This window comes from Coturnix japonica, chromosome Z, assembly GCF_001577835.2.
Source record: "Coturnix japonica isolate 7356 chromosome Z, Coturnix japonica 2.1, whole genome shotgun sequence".
Lineage (NCBI taxonomy): Eukaryota > Metazoa > Chordata > Aves > Galliformes > Phasianidae > Coturnix > Coturnix japonica.
The window spans coordinates 11,121,695-11,145,137 of record NC_029547.1 but is presented as its reverse complement, the minus strand read 5'-3'; the positions used below and the strand labels follow the sequence as shown (position 1 = coordinate 11,145,137).

The following is a 23,443-nucleotide window of genomic DNA, read 5'->3' as shown; positions in this document are numbered from 1 at the left end:
GCTTTCACTTTTACTAGTATCTAGCTATGACTAAGTTTTCCATGAAATGGGGATATCAATTTGCATTCATTTCTGCAGTTGAGTGTCAGTCATGTTAAATGTAGCTAATACTGGAAAATATTTACTGATCAAGAACGGAGAACTAAAAAATGCTAGATTTTCAGTGATCTTACTTTAAACTCTTCAAATGACAGCACTTTGCTCTTGTTAGGACTAGGAATCACAGGACAGCAGCAATCCTTCACCCTGAAAATAAGAAAGCAAAACAAGTGATTTTATTTTTATTTATTTATTTATTTATTTTTGTTCTACCATCAAAGCATATTCTGCCAGCCAAAGCAACACATAGATGTGTAGAGAAACAGCTGGAAATGACGAGTGTCTCAGAATTGCTGCGAGCCAAATACTTACAACATCCACACAGATGGATGGTCAAAGAAAAAATGAACGAGGCTTTGTAACAGGCTGGAAGCAACAAGAAGCAGCTGTGGTTTGCGAATTACACGACATGTATTCTCTGACTGTGAGAAGAAAATGCACTATAACTTACCACTTCATCTTCCAGAGGCATACAGCCATTATCAGTGAAGGAATTACCACAAGCGGGACTAGAAGGTACAGCATGTCTGCTGTGAAAGAAAAATACTTCAGTTTTGTTTACAATTTCTCACTTGTTTAATATAGCCTGAGATTCTGCAACAGAAATACTATCAAGTCCATGTCTAACTCAGCAGTGCAATCACCTGCGATTGACTGTAAGATATTTTGGTTCTGGGTTCTGGGTTACAGCAGCATGTCTTTGGTTATCAATTACTGAATTTGAAGTATCGCTAGGTTCCTTCATTTTGCACTCACATTGACTTCTTAACTATATGCACACATTTCCAACAGCTGAAAGTGTAGTAACCTTACTCAACGAGTACTTATTTCAGATTTCCTTACAGATCCCCTGAGGAAATGCATTTTTTCAGTGAGACATAGTTGACATAAACTCTGTACCTCCGGAATGGATAGACCATATCAAGACAGACTCTGCCAGTGTTCTTGCTCTCCTAAGATTTATGCAGTCTAAGGATCTCAGTATTTTCACTTCTGGTTATAGCACACAGCCTTAGACTGTATTTCACAAATAGTTCAGGCTACTACACGTAGGCCCTGACAAAGAACAAGTGTCCTCTGGAATCTTCCCCTGGCTGCTGCCCTCTTGCCCTGTGCCAGTCAGCCTGCTTGTGTCTCTACCACAAACCACAGCAGGAAACAAATGTCACATTGCATTCTCCTTTTTAGTTTTCCTGGTTTAATTCTGCCAGTACAAATGTCTGTGCCTAAACATGTAGCATGGGAGAAAGAACAAAGGTGCAAGATTCAGAACTGCCTCTGATAGGGTACCATGTGCATTTGGGCCCTTTATTTAGTTAGCATAAAGCACGAGGTGTCTTTGCATAACCAAAACTTCACCCTTCCCTCCCCTCCATGGTTACTCCAGGCAAATTTTTCATAGCTGGACACTCTGAATTTGGATCACAAATCTCACAGCTGAGATTGCTGGATGGTACTTTCAAGGGAACAGAACTAGAGGCAGGTAATTTCCTGTTCTGCTTCAGAGATCAAATCTGCCCTGTTAGTAAATTTCAGTGTTCAAACAACCCTCTGTTACTGACTTAGAAAGAGTTAGCTTGATGACGGGTTTAAAGACTAATAAGTAAAGCAATCATAATTAGAAATTCAAAAGCCCATGCAGAAATTCTCTGTTTGCCTACTGGTGTTTAGTTTCTCCTGTATTACAATATGAATTAAATCAAAATACGAATCTTCTATGATCTACGAAACTGGACTCATTAGGCCTGCAAATCTGCATAAATTATGCTACTTCCCAGAGGGAAATGATATACCTGTGGAATTCTTATCACTCCAAATTAAAAACACATCCACTTAAAAGCATCAAAATATCTTATTTCTATACATATTTCAGTTTCAGAATTAAATGTTTTCCCTTGAGAAAGGAAGATTACTCCAGCATTTTCCCATCCTTCAGTGAGGAGAAACATTTTCCATTGCCAGTACTCACAGTCCAGAGGTGTATCAATGTATCTGAAGTTAATAATGGGAGTTTCTCCTCCGCCTGTGTATGCTTTAATGGCAAACTTGTATTTTGTGTTTGCCGTCAGGTGTTTCAAAGTGTATGTTTTTTCTTCTGGGTTTTCAATTGTGAATTTACATAGCACTGAACCACCTAGAATGAAACAGATGTTACGAATCAATGTAACTAAGCCACTGAAATAACAGAACTTTTGCAGTTCTCCTTCTTTGTAATCTGCACATTTTCTTCTGAGAAAGATGATGCATCCTGACTCACTGCCGCTGTGCTGTGCTCACATCCCTTCTAGCTGGACTCTGACAGCACAGTCTGACTTGCAGTAGGTCTTTTGATGACATGCTGTCAAGAAACACATCCCTGTATTTTCACTTCTTCTGACTAGAGTTTGATATTTTTATTTTATTTTATTTTATTTTGCCATTTTCTTCAGAATTCTGTAGCTTTTAAGCTTAGATCAAGTTCTTCCAAATTAATTGAAGGCAAGACATCTCTGTCTCAAAAATAAACTCTCTGTATTGTGCAACTCCCAGACCCCAGGGAGTTAGCTTGTTTCTCATGTTCCCAGTCACACCTCCTATCTGCTAGCTCATGCACTCGGGAAGTTTTTATTTATTTATTTTTTCTGTTATTTAACCATTTTAAGTCTAACTGGGATTACTTGCAGAAGTGTGGTTCTTCAATGCCTGGTTTAGACCTGACTGGAACATTTTCATGTTTTTCCTTGAGCTCAACCTATGCTTTTCATTCTGGTGCTAGCCTAATGGAGAAAGGGATCTGAGAGAAAACATGACCCACCTGGAAGAAGAGATAAGGAAAAAAACAAAAGCAAATATTCAAAAACAAAACCTTAAATGAGTTGGAAACACAAGGAAATTTTAATGCACTTATCATCTGTGGCAGTTTTGGACATTAATCATTAAAATCAGAAATGAAAATTAAACATGGCTTTGTGCCACCCCACAGCTTAGTTCTGCTGCCTGAAGAACTCCACTGGAGAGCACAGCCACGAATACTTTCATTATAAAGGAATTCAAATGGGGAATTTCCACAGTGTTCCAATTCTGAAGGAAATAAGTGCTATTCCATCTGTTTTTAAAATGCCTAGTAAAACTACCATGCTTCCTACGACTCTCATCCAAGTAGATCACAAACAGATGTTTTGGAAATTTGTCTGGAACTCAGACTGCAAAAAGCAGGAATGACTCCTCCTACAGTACTGAAAGAATCCTTTCTGTAGTTCACACTAATGATGAAGAGAGCTACAGAAAAAGGATGGGGAGCTGTAAATCCATGTAACTCCAGGACCCTAATTCTGCCCAATAATACCTCAAGTACAAAAGAAGCAAGTGTTAAAACATATGCCATACCTAATGGGTCGATTTGCTGGCCTAATATGACCTTTTCAAGAGGCTGCAATGTCAGCCACAAGGCCTCCCTCTCACCTACATTAGTGACAGAACTTCCAAAACCCCCGGGCTCTGTTACCTGCAAGAACATGTTTTTTGGATCCTTTCAAATTGCAGTCCTCTTGTACAGGTGACACATAAACATGGTAACCTCTTAAGAAACCAGGGTGTATCTCATCTGTGGGGTAAGGATCCCAGTGCAGTGTTACTTCATGATAACTCAGTTCAACCTTTTTCACATCAGGGTCAAATCGAGGAGCTGGAAAAAAAAGGAAATCTGTGTTAAACTTGACATTATCTTTCAATCATGTTCATCTTCTCACTTAGGAAATGTTCTAAATTCCCTTGTGTATCTGTATCTAAATTTAAACTAAAGAATGAAAAAAGCCAAAGCACTCCAAAAAATCTGGTACCTTCATAGTGTGAGTCTACATAACACACAAAGCATGTAAGGAATACTAATCATAGTTCAGTCTGATTAGTGTGGACTTGACCTGGTCACAGTGCCAGTCTCATATCCTCCCTATATAGGGAATATACATTGTTTTACAGCTTGTAAATCAAGCATTTCACAGATGATACTGAAACAACACAGCAAGTACATTTTAACCTAGTTACAGAAGCAGTTTGTGACAGATAATTCAGCAAATACATAAACTTGAAACGCATTTCCAACTTACGAAGCTCCTTAAGATAACCGGTTTTTTTCTCCAGCAAGGAGGCTCCATTAGCAGCAGATGCATAGACGTGGAAATTGTATCTCACCCCGGGAACAAAAGAAGCTGTGAAATAGTAGAACTGATTTTAAAAAAGGTCAGGAGGTGGGTTCCCATGGTGTGATTAATTTTTTGTATTGCCATTGCTGTGTGGGTTGCATTTCATGTGGGTTGCTTTTTGTTTTTCCTTTAATGATTGAGGTGCAATTTATTTATTGAATACTAAGATGTGCTCAGTCCAACTTTGGTCATTTCACTTCAAAAGGTAAACACACAGTTGAGAGAGAGTCTGGGAAGGCTATATGCCTTCATCTGCAGTAGTTTGTCATAGTGACTTTTACATAGCCAGAAAGGATTTGGATCTAATGGTCACTACCAGGTTAAAATACGCACAATAGGTGAGACACATTCTCTGGGCTACAGTGAGAGCACTAAGCCTCTCATTGTGCAGCAGGAATTATAATGTCAGTGTAAACTTCTATCCTGTGCAACAGACAAGGCAGAGCTCCATTTTGCATCTCCATACTTACAGATAACATTCACTACTCTCTTTCAAGATATTACTTAAAGACACTCAGATGTTTTGCTGAAATACTGCTCTGCTTTCCGTGGCTCAGTGGTGCTAACATATTCATGGTGTCTATTTTGGTTTCTGGGCAAAACATTACCCCAAATGTTTTTGCATAGCTGTACCTGCACTGCACAAACTTCAGTATTCTGAATTCACTTAATGCCCTCAGCATAGAATATTTGGACATGAGAAAAAATATATATATTATGCTTTCACCTGATTTGATCAGAGCACTGGAAGTGTTGGGTCCAAATCTCTTCCACTGCAAATCACAAGGCTGCAGCATTGGATAGTTACACCAATCAATAATGTAACTCTCAGATTTATCTCTGGGCTTCCAGGAAATCAAAATTCCACCATCTGTACCATTAACATGTTCTTCTTTAAGCTCTGAATTATTGAGCTTCTTTTCAGTGTCTAGGAATGAAGAAAAAAGAAACAAAACATGGTTTCTATTATTATCTTGCATAAGACCTGAATCAACTAAGGTCAATATAGTTTCAGTGCTAAGCTGTTAAAACCATAATAAGTAGTTTTGCTCCTTCATGATCAGATATATGAGCCCTCTCACAAGCAGAAAGCTAATTTCTACTTCTACTGAAAGCTGACTGCTCAGAAAACATTCAGAAGTTATTACTAGAAATCCAGAAAAAGAATTCAACAGCAAGAAACTGAAGTCAAGAACAGAAAGCCACAAGCGGCTAATCATACACACAAGTTTCACACAAGGAAGGGTGGGCTGTCACAGCACATGCTGTAGGTCTGAAGCCTAGATTAAGGCTAACCACATTGCAAAGACAATGTGGAAAACAGACTTTCTCTTATGAGGCATGATCCAGGCATTCGTGTCAATATGCACAGAGTTACTTCCTCATAGGCCAAAAACAGCAAAAATTTCCAGATAACCTTAATTTCAGTTTTCAGGTCAGGTTAATTTACTCCCTCAAGATGATAAGTCATAGAATTGCAGATTCACAGAATGGCTCAGATTTGAATTAACCTTAAAGGTTAGCCAGGGGCGGGGGTTATCCAGTCCTTTGGCCCCCACCAGTTCAGGCTGCCCAATGCCCCACCCAATTCATCTTGAGCACCTCTAAGGATGGGGCACCCACTGCTTCCCTGGACAGTAGGGCCAATGCCTCACCAGCATGAGTAAAGAATTCCATCCTAATATATTAAATATATTAGTTAAATTTCACTTCTTTTAGTTTAATACTGTGTAAAAAGTGAGCCTCCCTCCTGCTCATTAGCTCCCTGTAAGTACTGGAAGGTTGCCACTAGGCCTCTCTGGAGCCTTCTCTTCCTCAGGCTGAACAAGCCCATCTCCCTCAACCTATGATCATCCAGGTGGCCATCTTCTGGACCTGCTCCAACAGCTTCATGTCTTTCTTGTGCTGGGGTCCCCAGGGCTGGACATAGCACTGTACGTGGGTCATCAGGACATAGTACAAGGGATAATCACCTCCCTCAACCTACTGGAATTTTTTTGATGCAGCCCAGGATACAGTTGACCATATGGGCTGCAAATGCACACTGCTGGCTCATGTCAGCCTCATGATGCCATCTCTAACTTGCTCTGCTCTTATACTGGGAGAGATTCTTCTCCCCTTACCCCTGCCTAGAGGTTCAGGTATGTGAGGGAAGAACTAAGAAGTCTGACTGCCGGTGAAGACAGATGCAAAGAGTTCATTGAGTACCTCAGTCTTCTCTACACCTGTTGAAGGCACGTTGTCAGAGAGGGTATACTCTTCTATTCTGACCAATGTGTGTATAGAATCTTTTGTTTTTTATTTACCTTGCCAGGTTTCCTCTGTGCTTTGACTTGCCTGATCTCACTTCTGCACATTTGGATGGCATTCCTGTTCTCTTCCCTGCTTTCACTTTTTATCTTGTAGCTTGGCCAGGAGGTACCCACTCAGACATGCTAGTCTCCTGCCTTCATGCAGACAGAAAGCTCTGGTGCTCTTAAAAAGGCTGCCTTAAAGAGGTACCTGCACTGCTCCACTCCTTCATCCATAAGGACAGACTTACGATTAGATTAGATTTACCTAATATAAATGGGCATCAAACTCTGGTACTGGAAATCTAGGCTTAGCTGGAAATACTGTTACCTGTTGCTGCAGGGATGATCAACACTGTAGGATGTGAATAACCAACATCGTTCCTTGCTATAATTCTAATTCTGTAGGGATGGTTGTCAATGAAAATCCTTGTACTATTACAATCTGATGAAAGGGAGATATGTTCAGGCTTAGATCGGTCTGCTCTTTCCCAGGTTACTTCATATGAAATGATTTCTCCATTTGCTTGAAAACCTGCTTCTTGCTAGGAAAAAACAGACATTTTTTTGTGTTAATGTGTAATGTGTAAACATTAAGTACTTAGCAAAGTACTGGAGAAAAACACGAGAAAAAGAACTAGAACTTTAAATAATAATTCACATACATTATTTCTGTAACAATACAAACACTTCTTTGAACAAAATCATAAACATACCATTTTAAATAGAAATGTAGAAATACCAGCAATAGGATTTACCTTGTTAAAATACTTGGTAAAATAGAAGCATGTATGTCTGAAATACCAAGATCACATAGCTAGAAACATCCTGAAATATGTAATATATAATATTTATCTTGCCATAAAGTGCACACAGACTTGGTAAAGTTAATGAGAGAAGTTTCAAACCCATTTACCAATAGTTTTATTTCCATTTCTGCACCAGTGTCTCACCTTCCAGAATAAGGTAACGTTCCGCCCCCACAGAGCTGGTGTAATTTTTCTCCAGACATCCAGTTTCCCTGATGGAGCTGGAGGAAATACAGCAAAACAAAGATGCTTTTTTTGCCCCCATTTGAAGAGGTTCAACCCTCTGGAATTCTCTTTCCCAGTCATTGTTATGTCTTGCCAAAACATTACCCTTTAACTTCTTGCTGTATTCAGCTTCTAATTCTGAATGATAGTATGGATCACTTCTCTAAAAATCCTTTCTTTGCTTTCAGTTCCCAGATGTTTGTTCCCACCTCTGCATTGTTTTTCTAGCCCTCAGAGAACACTGTTACACTATCCATCCTCCTGGTCACCTGGATTTTCCACTGCCTGCAGTGGATGAAATTCCAGAGGCTGGTATGAAGGATGATTTAAGAAGCTACCTTCCAAAGTCTTACTTAGTATGATTCTACTTTCATGCAAGCAACCGGCCTCTCTTCTAGTGACATAATGCAAGAGTAGCAAGTAGCAGAACAAGGTACCAGGTGGAGAACATAGTTCAAGACTCCTTTCTCTATAGACCAGACACACCTTTCTCCTTTGTTCTGAAAGAGTGGGGTTTGCTCCATTCGCTCCATCTCCAGAAATGCTTAGCTGCACCACAACGTACTCTAGCTGTGTAACTGGTGTAGGGCTGCAGGCCACTGAGGGTGATGCTGTTACGATATAGTCGTGTGTCTGAACTATTGTACTGCAAAAGAGACAAACAGAACAGTCAGAGTTTTGTTTTGCTTCATGAGCAACAACATGCTTTTGTTTGAAAAACTGCTTTTGCCTATACTTCATGCAAGGGCCAGTAAAGCCTGTTTTTGAAAAAGACAAAAATTGAAAAGTAGTCAAAAAAAAAAAAAAAGAGAGAGAGAGAGAGAGAGAAGGAAGAGAAAGAGAGAGAAAGACAGAAAGAGAAAGAGAAAGAGAAAGAGAAAGAGAGAGAAAGAGAGGGAAAGAGAGAGAAAGAGAGAAACAGAGAAGGAAAGAGAGAAAGAAAGAGAGAGAAAGAAAGAGAGAGAGAAAGAGAAAGAGAGAAAGAAAGAGAAAGAAAGAGAGAGAGAAAGAAAGAGAGAAAGAGAGAGAGAGAGAGAGAGAGAAAGAAAGAGAGAAAGAGAGAAAAAAAGAGAGAGAAAGAAAGAGAAAGAGAGAGAAAGAGAGAAAGAAAGGGTGGGTGAGGGAAATGAGTTCCAAAGACTGGGAAATCCAGAAAGAGTTGTACAACCTGGTTCAGTGTAACATTCTTGGTAGGAGCCTCTCACAGTAAGTCAAACAATAACTCTTCACATAAAGGCAGATGGAATTTAGAGACCTTATTCTCACCCTTCCCAGGCCTCTTACTGAGATCATTTAAGCAATATGCTGTTCTAGACACATGCACAGCATGGATAGCTGCCTTTTCTTTCAATTTCCATATTTTTTTTTCCACACTTCATCTTAACAGGTAGATTAAGTTCTTGCAAAAGTCACAAAGTGAGTATGCTCCTGTAATGGCCAACCACAGCAATGATTTAATCTAACTGCTCTTAGGCAGTAGTTAAGACAGAATACAGGTTGTTTCTGACCTTCTTAATGCCTTTTAACATGCTGAAGGACAACTGCCCTCATAAGAAAAGGACTACTAAGAAACCACAGTAAATACACAAAGTGTAAATCAACTTCACTGTGAAAGAGGTGGAATATGAGGACTCTACTGAAACAGTTTCAAGGAGGTTGAAGAGAATGGAAAGAAAAACTGTCCTGTGATTTCCTCATTAGGAACCATGCACACTACCATTAAGCACAGCCTATAGTGTACAGGAGACTCCTAGACTAATATTAAAAAGTTGTGAACCTTCAACACGCTTCTCTGCCGTTTGCTTGTAAGATGATATGAGTTATAAAGGCATGGCAAACAAATGAGGATTAGCAATAGCTATAATAATTTTGCATTAGAATAAATCCAGATTTCATACCAGTTTTGCTTTCCCATTGGGATGCCTCACTTCAGCTTGACAAAAGAGTTCAATTTTCTTTTCCTTTTGCTCCCAGTGTAACTCGATTTCTGCATCTGTGTATTCTTCCCACAGCTGAAAAGGTGGTAACGGATGAACTACAAATGAACAGAGAGCCCAAATTAACTCTTGTAAAGCATAAAATATATACAAATGTATTTTAAGGTGTTTTAGTTGAGCAATGAAGAAAATATTAAATACAGTATAATTGTTTTCTGCTGCTCTAGAAGTAGAAGTAAGTTTAAAGTTAATTTCAGAATGAAAAAGAAATGCCCATGGTTCTTCATAACCTCCCTGAAGAGGTGAGATTGGACCAGATGACTTTAAAGGAAGAGATCCCTTACAAATGACTCTATGATACTGTAGATGTAATACAAGTAAGAAACAAACAAGCAAATAAACAAACAAACAAACCCCTTTTGCTGATTTGGAGATATTTTAGAACACTGTGCAGTTAAATGCTGTAACTTAGGGAGTGGTGGGATCTCTTGATGCAGCATAGTGAATAGCACTCACCAAGTTCCTATACTTCAGAAACCTGTACCACAATCTTTCACAGTTCTTAGTTTAAGTCCTACTAGAAGCTACCCTCTTGGTAAACAGTACCAGTGCTACTTCCTGTAAAAGATTTCTGAGATCTGTTACTGTTATGTAAACAGTATTCAGCTAGAGCAGCAGATTTCTAACTCTGCTATTATCAGCACAATCCCAAGGATCACTTGGCAATGAAAGTGAATGGTAAGTGTCCAGCTTTCATCATTATCCTAGAACTTGATAGAGCATTATTTAACATCTGGGGGCTTCCAGACTCAAAGGGACTCATGCTTAATACACAGTGCCCACAAGTAGAATTGAAAATTATGGACTTCATTTTTCCTTTATTTGCAATTATTTCCAGGATCACAGAAAACATTAAGAACTTTACTGCCATCACTACTTAAAAGACTAACTCAACGTAAGTATTATATATAATTTCTGCAACTCGTAACAATCACTAAAACTGGCAAAGAGAACGGTATAAAAAACTTGAATGCACCGAGCATGTTCAATGTTAACAATTCAAGACTGATTTCCCATGAAAACTAACTCTATCACAATACAGTATCATGCTACAATCTCACAGGTTTGTTTTTTTTTTCTTTCTTCCTATTGCATTTCTTCTTCCCTCAAAAAAAAAAAATCAATAATTGACTTGCTTCTCTGAAACACACTTTGCAGAGAAGAACTTTTCACATGTGTTCCTATGAGTCATAACAAAATAACATGTCTAGTAAACCTGAAAGGAGAGATTTTAAGGAAGGAAGCAATGCCAGAATGCAACAACTACATCAGCAAACTCCTGGTCCATCAACCTATCCACTTCATAAGCAGATAAATCACAGGTTGCTTCCTGCTTCTTCAAATAGGCAAGAGGAATGAAGAAATATGGCAACACTGAGGAGGATGTGGTGGAGTTAAAAGACACAAAAACATTTAAGAAGATCTGGAAAGACTGCTGGAAACACAGTAAATACATGGGTGTTTTGAGGTAAAAATAGGAAGTTAAGGGGCCTGGAACACACAAAATAATACAGAGCATGGAACCATGACCACTTCTGTTTACAGAACTTTGCAAAGCTGAAACTGAAGAGAAAGCAGCTAACTATAGCACAGAAAACTAATAAAACTGGAGAAGACAAAAACAGTGACTTCTACTTTAAGCTGGCATCAAAGTATTAAGATCAGGAGAAGAACAAGGCCTTCCACAAAACGCTTTCATCAAAGAAATAGAAAAGGACTTACTTCTGTGAGCCACATCAAAAACATCCATGGCAGTTCTCTTTCCCAGTGGGTTTTCAACAGTCAGTGTGATATTATAGATCCTCTGCTTCCCTATATCCCAAGAACATAGGCACCTCTCAGAACAATTTACTGTGCATGGAACAGAAGTTCTGGAAAACCTATTTAAAAAAGTGAAGGAAAAGAAAAAAGAGAGAGACTTATATATATTCATGTATACATATAAAGAACAAAGTTAGATGCTGAAGTCATCTGTGCCTGAACTAAAAAACAGCATCACAGAAAATAAAAGGATGTATAGGACTACGATAAGCTACCTACTTCTCTTCCCTAGCCCAAACTAGTATGAATATACTACTCTTACAATTAGAAGGAAGTTTTCCTTGAAGAAGACTAAGTCCATCCCTAGTTGCCAGAAAAGTTAAACTGCTTTTAAGTATTTCATCATGGATTTGCAGCTTTCTAAACAAGGGACAGGGTTTACCAATGATAAAGCGTTCCTGTGTCTATAGTTATATTTTCAAATGAAACAGCAGTTTCAGTGCATCTGCTAACCTTCCACTTTTAAACCATCATTATAGCTGAATAGAAGTGAATGATGCAGAGACCCTGAAGGCTCTAGGATGGCTGCCTCCTAGGATCTTTTGATGCAAATTAGTTGTTTTATGAGTTCTCTTCAAACCTTTTTCTTTGTTGTCTTTGCCTCACCTCCCTTCCTCTCATGTGAGTTTAAATGCCTCTGTAGCTATAAGCCAGGGCCTGGGTCTGATTTGCCACAGACCTTGACCCAGACTGGTAAGAAAAAGCTATGAGAAAGTCTACAGAGAGATTAAAAATATAAGGTGAAAAAAAAAAAAAAAAATGAGAGAGAGAGAGAGAAACTAAAATTACAGACAGATGTAGGATAGTTGAGGTAGCTTGAGAATTCAGGAGGGAAGTGGAGAGTTACAAAAATCATAAAGAAAAATGAATCTAATGAGGCTAACTGGTGCCTAGCTGGGAATCACAAGTTTTGATAGGCTTTACCGTTGACATAGATTGTGAATGCAGTGACACACAACCTGCTAGTTCATTAAATCCTACTTATCTGCTATGTGCATCACCCAACAAATCAGATCTTATTTGTAAGTTATGTATATCCTGTTTGCAGGTATCTTTATAGCTACTTGAAAGTCTCCATACAAATTAATACTGAATAGTTGTTATAGCAGGCTTTATCAAGCAGACACTGGTCTAATGAAACAGTAACTTTGTTACAGGTCATAGCTTAAATAAGCTGAAAAACTGAGTTAGAAAGAGGCAAGCAGCTATCTGCAACAAGGATAAAAACACTTCCAGAGATTCTGATGGTCATAAGGAATCTAACCATTTTGTATATCACATGCTAGAGTTATTGTAGCAATGAGAGGACATACTGTTCAGACAACTTGTATTTTGACGAGTGACTTCCATAAAGGTAGGTGTCTTGTCCTTGGTCCCAAGTACAAGTTATTTCTCTCATGTTCCGAGTTTGGCAGGAAAAATCACGAGGTGTATCAGGTGGTCCTTGTCAGAGTGAATAACCATAAAAAGCCAACAGCATGGCAGTTAATGAAAATAATAATAATCCATAAACTCAATATATTAGCATACTAGAAACAATGGATGCGTACAAAGCCTAATTTACTACAAATGTCATTATTTCAATTACACTTATTCAGCTATCACTCTGCAGAGTTACCAGGACTGCACTGTAAATTAATTGCAATGTAAACACTTCTTTAGGTTATTACTTTTTATTACATTCATACATTAACTATTTTAACCTGTGTTGTTGTTGTTGTTGATGTTGTCATTTTTACATTGAATCACAGAATCAATCAGGCTGGAAAAGACTTTAAAGTCCAACCATGACCTAAGCATGCTACCCTAACTCTAACAGCCCTTCACTAAATCATGTCCCTAAGCACCACATACAAACACTTTATAAACACATTCAGAGAAGGTGACTCAGCTACCTCCCTGGGGAGCCTATTCCAGTACATGCAACACTTAGTGCCACATATTATACCCACTATATTCACATCATTAATGAATCTAAACACGTTTAAAACAAAGCTTTCCATTCAGTAATATTCCCTACAAGCATGCATACAGACCTTAAGTCAGAGGTTAACCTGAATTTGGCTAGACCTAAAAGGACAATGCCAAATTACAGTCAGATTGTATTTTTCTCTCCCCACACCCCCCGCAGCCACTCTTGTCTTAACAGGAACAGGGAAACATAATTGAAACAAAGCCTTCACTTACTACCCACAAAGAAAACTGCATAAGCAAAGCAATTGACTTCACTGCAAGACTCTCTACAGAAGACGTGAGGCACTCCTTTGAACGTCACATTCTTTGCAATGAGAAGTCCAACTTGACTGTTCGTGCGATTGAAGTAAGGAATGGGTGAATTTAAAAAAAATTCCTTTATGATTTGACCTTTCCTTCCAACGCAACAAAGACTGATGTCAAAGCCTTGCTCTATAATTTTTTCATCTGGAAAGATTTTTGGTTCACTGATATTTGAAGCATCCAGACCTGTAAATTAATACATAATAAACCATTTCAAAATTTTCCTATGGCAGTAACCTTATGTAACAGAGCATTTACATGAAAATCTGCTATTGAATTGTCATTCATGACCATTTATTTAATATTCTTCCCCATCGGAGACCAATTAGATATGTAATTATATACATTTTATATGTATTATATCAATATACAATTTTATACATTATATACATTTTAATAAACCCATCCATGTATAATGTAGCTTGACAAACAACCTAAGAGGCCTAAATCCATCTTGCTTCCTTTCACATGGGTGAAAACAAGCAGAGCACATTCAAGAATTTCCTTTACAGATGAACTCTGCCTCCTGAACCTATGAACAAGCTGAAGTCTACAGCCAAGGTGTCCACTCTTTTTGATTTTGAGCAGAGGACTGAAAAGTAACGTGCTCTGAACCTTTTAGATGTTTGACTAAGATAAGCCAACAAGGAGTAAATGAGATTGGTAAGGGGATGTGGAATATCTATGGTGTTCAATGTTGGACCCAATCAGCAAGATTTAAGCTACCTCACAAGCTTTTGAATAGGTTGAGTATAAAGCTTTCTCTCTGATTAAAAATCAGGAGGCTCTAAATAGAATCTGTATGCAGGATCAGTTTATGGCAAGCCTTTGTGACTCCAACCTGATTTCCTTTAAATAAATAAAATCACAAAAACTGTTATAGTGAGAATAAAATAGAAACTCTTTCATCTTATCTTCAGTTAAATAAAGTGAGGGATATTGGCAATTTGTATGACACAGTCTAAGCATACTGATTTACAACCAGGAAATTCTCTTATAACTAAAACACCTTGTTGATCCAAGCAAGAAGAGTATATATATATATATTCATATATATATATATTCATATATATATATATACACCTATATATATATATCCTAAAACAGTTGTACACTTTGTTTAAACCAAATTCTGTGGAAATCAAATAGCTTTAATAAGACATATGATGATCCAAAAATAAAACTTTTTTTTTTCTTTTTTCTTTTTTTTTTTTTTCTGATAACATTTGTTTGTATTATTAGTCCACTTCCAGGTGACAGAGGGAGCTGACTTACACTTCACTCTTCATGTCTTTAAAACTAATCAAAGCTATGTTGTTTTTCCTGAATTGGACTTTAATGGTAAAGTCATCAGAAAATTAAAATCTAGCTTTGCACTGGAAAAATAAAGCCAATATTGCAAAGGCTTGTTTTGCTCACCCGGGATAGTCTCCCACAGACTCCACTGACTCCAGGTTTTTGATGCTTCTGCTTTGCTTCTGATTCTTACTGAGTGCGACATACACTCCAAAGGTAAGTCTGAATCCCATGTCCAGTGAAGAGGCTTTCCTGATTTATCAAGTGTGGCATTAAGAAACTCCTGCAAGTAAAGGCTGGTAAGGCAAATTACTGAAATCACAGCAGCATTTAGACACTTTAGAAGTATGATCAAGCAGAGAGCAGATTCAACTACTTTTGAAAAATGAATATTTGAAATTCTACCAGCTGCTCCCATTAACTAATGGCTTACAAATCTGCACTAGCAACAGCAGAGAGGCAGAAACACTGGCAAGGTTGCTTGGTTTTAACAACATAATTATAACTCTGGACACGTTCCACAAGAAACAGGTTAATCCTCAGGGACCTTCAGTGAGTTATTTGTGCCTGCTAATACATCAGTCTGCAGACACATTGATACCTGCCATGTACTTTGTCTTATGCTCTGCATTACATATCCTTGGCTCTGAACTACAGAAGACAACTCCACTGGCCTGTAGGGAATTATGCATATATTGTCCTGTTATGGTTCTGATGAGCAGCATCAGAGGATGGTACATTAGTGACAGGAAAAGCAGGAAAACACCCGCAAATATCACCAAGACATTTGAGTATCATGCATATGCTGCAAGTTTTTTGTGCACATGAAAGAGCACATTAAGAGCATTAGGAGCTCCATAATAACAGAAGAATGACGTATTATATAATATGAAGTTCAAAAGCAAAGCAAAATGCTCTGAAACTTGTCGAGCATTATTGTACTGACATGTACAAATGAAAGCCCACAGCAATAGATATAAAATATTCTGCTGTGTTCTAAGAGAAGGTATTGCATAAGTTTCTCATACCACACATGTACTACGGATCACCCAGAAGCTTAATGGGCTGTACTAACAGCACTGCAACTCAAACTAAGCAGGACTTATGACTAAGCATTATCCAGTCATATAGGTAGGTCACTCAGAAAGTAATGTCTGCTGTTTATTTCCATGGAAACTACAACTGATATAAAGAGTACAGTAACACTATTTGATAAAGCAAATTCTCAGCTATAAAACATAGTCACCACTGTTAGCTATATGAACAAGATTTTTCATGCCACATTCACAAAACTTTGCACTAGCAGAGATGGCCCACTGTTTCACAGTGGCCATGACAGTGTCTTTGCTCAGAAAATGTATATACGTATATACAAACACACACATGGATATATGTCTTCTTGCCTGTAACCCTTTGATTTGCGTGGATGAGCTGATCGAGATACTCTTCATTTTGTGGTGTGACAGCTGTGCATGGCCATTCAGAACATGGCTTATCTTTCATGTCACTGTTGCCACTGCTGAAATGCACCACTGACAACATCACAGTGCTGACATTCACTGTTAGTTCTCCATAAATGTTCCAAAACATTTTGGAACACAACATGTATTTCAGATCTTCTTATAGTAATCACACCACGCTTTCAGCTCCTCTTGGAGAAGAACTTTGTAAACATTTTAGAATTACTCAGTTATAGCACTGAGTACTGCAGCCGCTGCTTTGAAAGTTTCATGGACTGTGCATGTGAGTCTACTTATAGCAAAGCAGAGTTTCTTTATTAGAAAAGTCTTCATAAAAAAAAAAAAATCATAAGCGAGTACATTCCTGTGTGACAGTGACATCCAAAATATCCTGTTTATTTTCCACATCATATTTATTATGAGTAACATTACAAACTTGGAACTTGGATTCAAAAGATTATTTCTTTCTTCCAGTAAGTTAATAATTTGTTGGAAGAATAATCCAAACTCCACACCCTCAGTGCTCCAACTCCGCACCCACCATCCTTCAAAAAATAACCATAATAATTTGGACTAACAAAGCCCCAGCTTCTGACTGGAAAGTTAGATCTACTCATGAGATTCTACCTCATGCATCAAAATTACCCAAGTTTTCTGAACTACACAGAGTGAAGTGCTTCTTCAAACCTAATAGAAAAAATACTAACAACTGGTTGATCTGAAGTAAGCCCTTTTCTGCTATACATCCTTTCTTATAAATAGCAGCTTAAAATGAGTAAAACTAGAAAATGATTCCAGCTAGGTCTTAACATGTGTATTTAATAACCCTCCACAGTTCAATCAGCAGATGACTCATAAAAAGCTATAACATCCCAAAGACATATGTTTAATTCCCAAAAGATTTTATCAGATCCAAAGGAAAGGAATAATTCTTGGAAGACAAAAGTTCTCACGCTAAAGTCAACAACTCAGAAAATGTCAGAAGCAGACCAAAACAGTAATAATTTAGGTGATAATATGTGAGCCTCTTCAAAATATCCTGCTGTTTCACGTGCTAAATGAAGTTAGCAGAAAGGGACTTGGCAAAGGAGATTCCACCACCTTCTTCTCAAAATGGATGAACTGGGTACGTGGTGGTTGGTGACAAGGCCAAATATTGGTCTTCAAAGGCCTCAGTCATGCTGAGACAATCCTGTTTGGTTCGTAAGATGAGAAGAGTTGCAGCAACTCACAGCTCATGTGCTATTTGTCCCCAGTGATGGTTAGCTATTACATTAACAAAAAGCCTGTCTTCTAAAATGAAATGCAATTTTTCCTGCAGGCTGCCTGAGGGACTTGCATCTTGGAATGGAAACAGAAGGTTTTAGAATCAGATCTTTCAAGCTTGCCCACTGCAGTCCCTCAGTAAAGATACATAAGGCATATATACAGTCCCTCATTAAAGCTACATAAGGCATATATATGTACTGCACAGGTGGAAATTACTTCTTCAATTGAACGATCACAGTATCTGGGCATAACATTAGACCAAGTCTGGTATTTACTGAAATACTCGGGTTCTTTTATTAAAAGTTTTAGAAATACTTTGCTGTAAATCATAAACTTACACAGCAAGGCAATCTGCATATGCATTTGAACATTTTATTACCCTTTAGCTTCTTTCATATTCCTAGTAATTACTACAGCCAATTTTTTTTTTAATGCACTTACCGTCCACACAATATCTTCATCTGCTCGACGGACTTGTATTTCAAAAGACATTACCAGCTCAGCATTGTGTGCTGATTTGCCAACATCCCACTCCACAAGCAGACGCTGAAGAGCCAGATCCTTGTGAACATTAAGATATGTTACTGGAAACACAAGGGATTCTAGGAGCACAAAAATTACACAAAAATATTAATGCTTAAGTATTATTCAGTCCTTTGAAGAGTATGCTATGAGAGGCCAAAAATCTCCATGCTAGCTTTTTCCTGGAAACATAAGCCAAGGCAGTGGAACAAAGAAAGGGTAAATGGAACAGTCTGAACACGTGGAAGCACTACAGTACTGTGCAGATAATGGAGAACTGGAACACATTGTCTTGAGAGGCTGCGGACTTTACTCTTGGGAGATCTTCAAAAACCACCTGGACATGATCCTGGGCATTCTGCTCTGGGTGTCCCTGCTTGAGCAGTATTTGCAGCAGATGTGCACAATAGGTCCCTTCCAACCTCAACCATTCTGTTTTTTCAAACAAGTCATAAGACATACCAAATTCTGCTCCCATCTCTAACAATGACTCTCCAACTGACCAGTAGTGACTGTAACAAAGAAGCTTAGTAGAAAACAATTATAAGAATGTAAAGGAAAAATTCTAAACCCATTAAAATAATTATGAAAAAAATTGAATTAGGTCACTGCTAAGAACTTTCCCCAAAACCACTTTGATTGTGAATCTTTCTCCAGATTTGTCAGGGTGTGCTCTTTTGTGTCTATCAACTATGTTTGTTGTATTGTTCAAGCAGATCTGAAACAACAGGAGAGGTTAGAAGCAAGACAAGGTCACTCCTAGTAGTGCAGAAGGAAATACAGACTAACTAACAAATAAAGATCAAGGCCCGTCCTGTTTATTTAAAAACCAAAAACAAGTTAGAAAGCAAGAACAAGGTTCCTAAAACTACTCAATAGTCCTCAGCCCCTCAGCATTATCTTTGGTATGCTATTTAATTTCATTATGCTCTTAAATTACCAGCTACTTTATCCATGTATTTATCCTTTTCCTTATAGCCTAGTGAAGAGGGATAACACCATATATCAAAGGGTCTGAATCTCAGGAAATTCCAACACCCAGAAAGCCTTTTAAGAATTAAGTCAGAAAATCCTGACTAATTTTCATTCTTTGACCTAATGAAGATTTAATTATTAGGCAAATACACTTTGTAGGTCTGGCTTTAACTCCCAGAATAAATTACATTTAAAAACTCAGATTAAACCCTTTTTATTTTTCAGGAAAGGAGAATCTCCTTGAGCAGCAGATTTTTATTTATTTTTTTTTTCTAGGAGCACTAATTAGCTGAAAACCACAGATCACCTTATGAGTGGTTGCTCCTCTTATATATATGCTTTGTCACCATTCAAAAACAACAAATCCACCCATCTCTTGGAAAAGACAAAATATGAGAGAGAAAACTAGGTTTTATTGTCCAGCCTCTTGGTTTCAGAAACAGGCTTGTGGTACTCAATAAAATTTTTCAAGGAAGTACACACAGATGTATGCACATGTATTTTCTTCCTCCATAGCCTTTCATATACATATATGAAAAGATGGGAAACGTTGAATGTAAATGATTACATGACAGCAGGTTTTGAAAGTGCTTCTTCTGTGAGGTAACTACAAAAATATTTTATGTAAAGAAATAAATTTTCTCCTTTTGCAATAGTTGTGTCTTTCAATCCCTGACTTGCTGTTTGACAGTTGCTTCTGATTGGAAAATAGTAAAAAAATAATGGCCATCAGTTTTATACTACTGGGATGATTTGCTAATGTCTGGAATGGAGTAAACAAAGCTGAGGGCCTGGGATAAAGGTTTCACTTCCCTGACTGATGAGGAATAGCAATTCTAAGTCTTACAGGAAAAAAAGAAATGTTGTTGGATTCACTGCCAATGACTGACCAGGCAGGGAGCCAGAAGAACCAAAGCAGAGAATGATACCATTAAATGTGGAAGCTGAACATCTAATGCTTATCAGAGAAGATATGATGATCCATTTGTATCCTCACGTTCTCCGGACTTTCAACACCAAAACAAGACAAAGGCTGTAAAAATCCCTCTTCTGCTAAGGAATTGGCAGTAATGTTGCTCTTCTGATGTATGTAATCTTAACTGCTCATTTTTCCACCTGTACCTTCACCACCCTGCTAACTGAAGTACCACAAGGCAAAGCCTTTAAAGGATTAATTTTGTCTACAAAAATTGGTGGCTGATCTGAATCTTTGGACCCCTAGTCTTCCTGTGTTTTAGGTCTGCTGTACTGAATGAAATGGGAAGATGGTTAATTCCTGAAAAAGTAGTAAATCTAAAAGGATTGAACCTTCCAGACAGTTTGCAGAAACATGGCCAAATAGACAGGATTGTAGGTGAACAAATATTCAGAGAATGACTCCTCTTTGTTTTACCCTGTCCTGTGTCCTTTCAGATAGCCCCCTTAGGAAAACAGTTAGTTCTCCTTCACTGAATAAACTAAAACCTCACAGACAGATCAAGCATTGTCTATACAAAAAACATTGCCATCCTGGATCCCTATTCTCTCTCTACAGTGAAAAGAGAAAGAGTACAAAAATGACTCATTCCAGATCTTACCAGAAGCCAAAAAGTTGCAAAACTGTGCTAAGCTTTCATCTGTTTTGTGACATTTACCAGTGGAAAATCAGAAACCTTTTCTTAGTTTTACAAATGGGATAAGGAGCAACAGGGAAACTGAGGAGCTCCCCAGAAAAGTGCTGAAGGTGGATTCACACCTATGAACGTTGTTTGCAAGTGCTTGCCTACAACATCACTTCATCACAAAGCCGTGACCACATCATGACTCAACATCATAACATGCTCCACAACTTCAGGACTTGATTTTACTCCCAGTGGGTATGCATGATATTTGCATATTAATACAAAGAAACAAGTTGGAGTCCTAATTGAAATAGGATATGACTAAACAGCACAAGCCTACTATAGTACCTCATTTTTGTTACTTTCCATAAAGGTTTTATTATTTTGAAATGCAAACCTTACGGGGATTCCGACTATCCAGAAATATATTCCAGTGTCTTTTTACCTGAAATTTTAAGTTGAACTTGAGTTTTTTCTTTCTTCTCTACCTCTGACACCTTTTGTCCAAGCTAAAAATCTCATCCTGTTTCTCAGTACTTAAATACTATGACAGAAACAAAACTCTCACTGGTTTCTGTTTTTTTTGTGTGTGTGTCTTGTTTTGCTTTTTTCTTCCTCCCCTCTCTTCCCCCTTCCCCCATCTGTACAAAAATTTCTTTTCTATCTTCTCCTAGGAAGATGACAGGTCATTTCCGACCTCACAGAATTTTGTTTTACACAGAGCCTGATATAAGATCTGTATCAGTTGCAATGGCTCATACACTTTACCAACAAAGAGCAGAAGCAACATAGCTAGGGATTACTTCTAGAGTTCAAGATCTCAAAGACCACTGAGTTACAACACAGGAATTGTTAAGATTTCTGTTGTATAATACACTTATGTAGAAATATTTGTGGCATATACAGTTATAACCTACTCCTCCTAGGAAATTTAAACAACAAAGGCATCTTAAGACTTGTTCTACTCAAAAGGTAATTCAGACTACATGAACAGCCTTATGATTAACAGCAAAGACTGTTACTCCTGAACAACTGCATGTGAAAACATGTTACTAGGCTATTGTGATGCAGTAACTGTTTGTACTTGTCTGCAATGCAAAGGTTTGCCACTCCGAGGATATTAGTAATAGAATCTCAAAATCAAGAAACTAGCATGCCAAGTGATAGAAGAGTGCAAGTATGAGTTTCAAGGATGAAAAGAGAAGGGATGAAAAAGGTATGAAATACATACATTACTTCTTCAGTATAGTATCAAGTACATTTGTACTAAATAAAAAAAATAAATAAAACCTCTTCATCCTTCACCATAGCTAGAGCAATGAAACTTCTACAATGAAGACTACATTTTGTTATGTTCTACCTCTTAACTGGTCACAGACAATGCCAATTAAAATTGTTCATTTTTCTTTTAGCAACATGCCCGGTGCTACTGGCAGTAGCAAGAGTGCAAGCAATTCCCTTTAAAATACAGAGTCTTCTGGAAAGCTTTAATATATTTAACTATGTTCCCTCAGAATACGTATATGCACTTTTTTCTTAGTATGAGGTGCATTCATGAAGAGTAAGAGACTTGAAGGCACAACCAGAAAACAGTCACCCTAAGTCCTAACATTCTCACAGATGAAACAAACAAAAGTAAAGACATGAAGAAACACAAAAGTTTTCGGAGAAAAAGTAAATTATTCAAAAGGGACAAAGTATAGACCAAGACAAGAGAATGGAAGCAGATCTACAAATACAGTTTGACTTTATAGCGGTGCAAGTGATTGATTCAAAGGGCAACTTTGCATGACGTGTTTACAAAAGGTAATTTTAAATGCTGTTTCATCTCTTTATGAAATAGAATAATTTGACTGAGCATGTAACATTGTTTAATCACAGGAGAGTTACAAATCAGCAAATCCAAAGCTCCAGTTGTAGCTTCCAAATTAAAAAAATAATATTTACCTTGGTGTGAGTATGCAATGCAGCAAGACTTCAAGTGTAGCAATACTGCCAGAAACACGAAGTGATTCATCATTCATCTCCCTTTTCCCGCACACGATCTATTGAGAAATATAACATTTCCATTTGTGTGTTTCTTTTAGGATAGTTGTAAGTCACATAATTGTTATTAATTTATTTAAGAACAAATGAATAAATGAAAACCCAGCCACACAACAACTTGGGATTTTAGGAGAAATTCAGGAAGAATAGACAATGAAAAAAACATCATCTTGTTCTTAGGATCTTTTTACAATATAGAGGAAAATATGCACAAAAAGTTCAATTCAGTCTAAAGAAGAAAAACATACAAGATTTTTATAAGTTTTCCATCAGATTTCCTAAGGAATACCAAAACTAAAGTTTGGCCTGATGCTTTTTTGGTTTTCCCCCTGAACAAGTAACAAGTAATCCACCCTAACAAAGGAAAAAGGTGATAAAGGTGTGAAAGGTATTGTGGATCCTGTTCCACCTGCAGCTTGAATGATAAATCCCACAGACTTTAGCAAATATGGTTTCACCCTTTGCCAGCACAGAGGACAGTAGTAGAGAGGGAAAAAGGCTGGAGTTGAAATGACTGTGTCATAATCTTTGCAACTTCCATACCTAGAAGAACTGTCACCTCAAATAACACCAA

The 23,443-nt window shown here is 37.7% G+C and overlaps 1 protein-coding gene across 4 annotated transcripts in view; it reads right to left on the bottom strand.

Annotated features, from left to right (window-relative positions):
- Positions 1 to 23,443, bottom strand: part of LOC107305866 (oncostatin-M-specific receptor subunit beta-like) — a 30,462-nt gene that overhangs the window by 1,973 nt on the left and 5,046 nt on the right. For 3 of the 4 annotated variants that reach the window (XM_015848501.2, XM_015848500.2, XM_015848499.2), the window contains 16 exons: positions 22,771 to 22,868; positions 18,167 to 18,327; positions 15,120 to 15,279; positions 13,611 to 13,886; positions 12,737 to 12,866; positions 11,325 to 11,482; positions 9,504 to 9,640; positions 8,092 to 8,251; positions 7,525 to 7,601; positions 6,903 to 7,116; positions 5,008 to 5,208; positions 4,185 to 4,286; positions 3,584 to 3,763; positions 2,069 to 2,233; positions 551 to 629; positions 174 to 246 (listed from right to left, as the gene is read on the bottom strand). In XM_015848501.2, the coding sequence (XP_015703987.1) occupies positions 174 to 246; positions 551 to 629; positions 2,069 to 2,233; positions 3,584 to 3,763; positions 4,185 to 4,286; positions 5,008 to 5,208; positions 6,903 to 7,116; positions 7,525 to 7,601; positions 8,092 to 8,251; positions 9,504 to 9,640; positions 11,325 to 11,482; positions 12,737 to 12,866; positions 13,611 to 13,886; positions 15,120 to 15,279; positions 18,167 to 18,327; positions 22,771 to 22,843 (2,346 nt within the window). In that variant the 5' untranslated portion in view covers positions 22,844 to 22,868. The remainder of the gene's footprint in view (positions 1 to 173; positions 247 to 550; positions 630 to 2,068; positions 2,234 to 3,583; positions 3,764 to 4,184; positions 4,287 to 5,007; positions 5,209 to 6,902; positions 7,117 to 7,524; positions 7,602 to 8,091; positions 8,252 to 9,503; positions 9,641 to 11,324; positions 11,483 to 12,736; positions 12,867 to 13,610; positions 13,887 to 15,119; positions 15,280 to 18,166; positions 18,328 to 22,770; positions 22,869 to 23,443) is intronic. The other variant, XM_015848502.2, reaches the window with a different exon arrangement.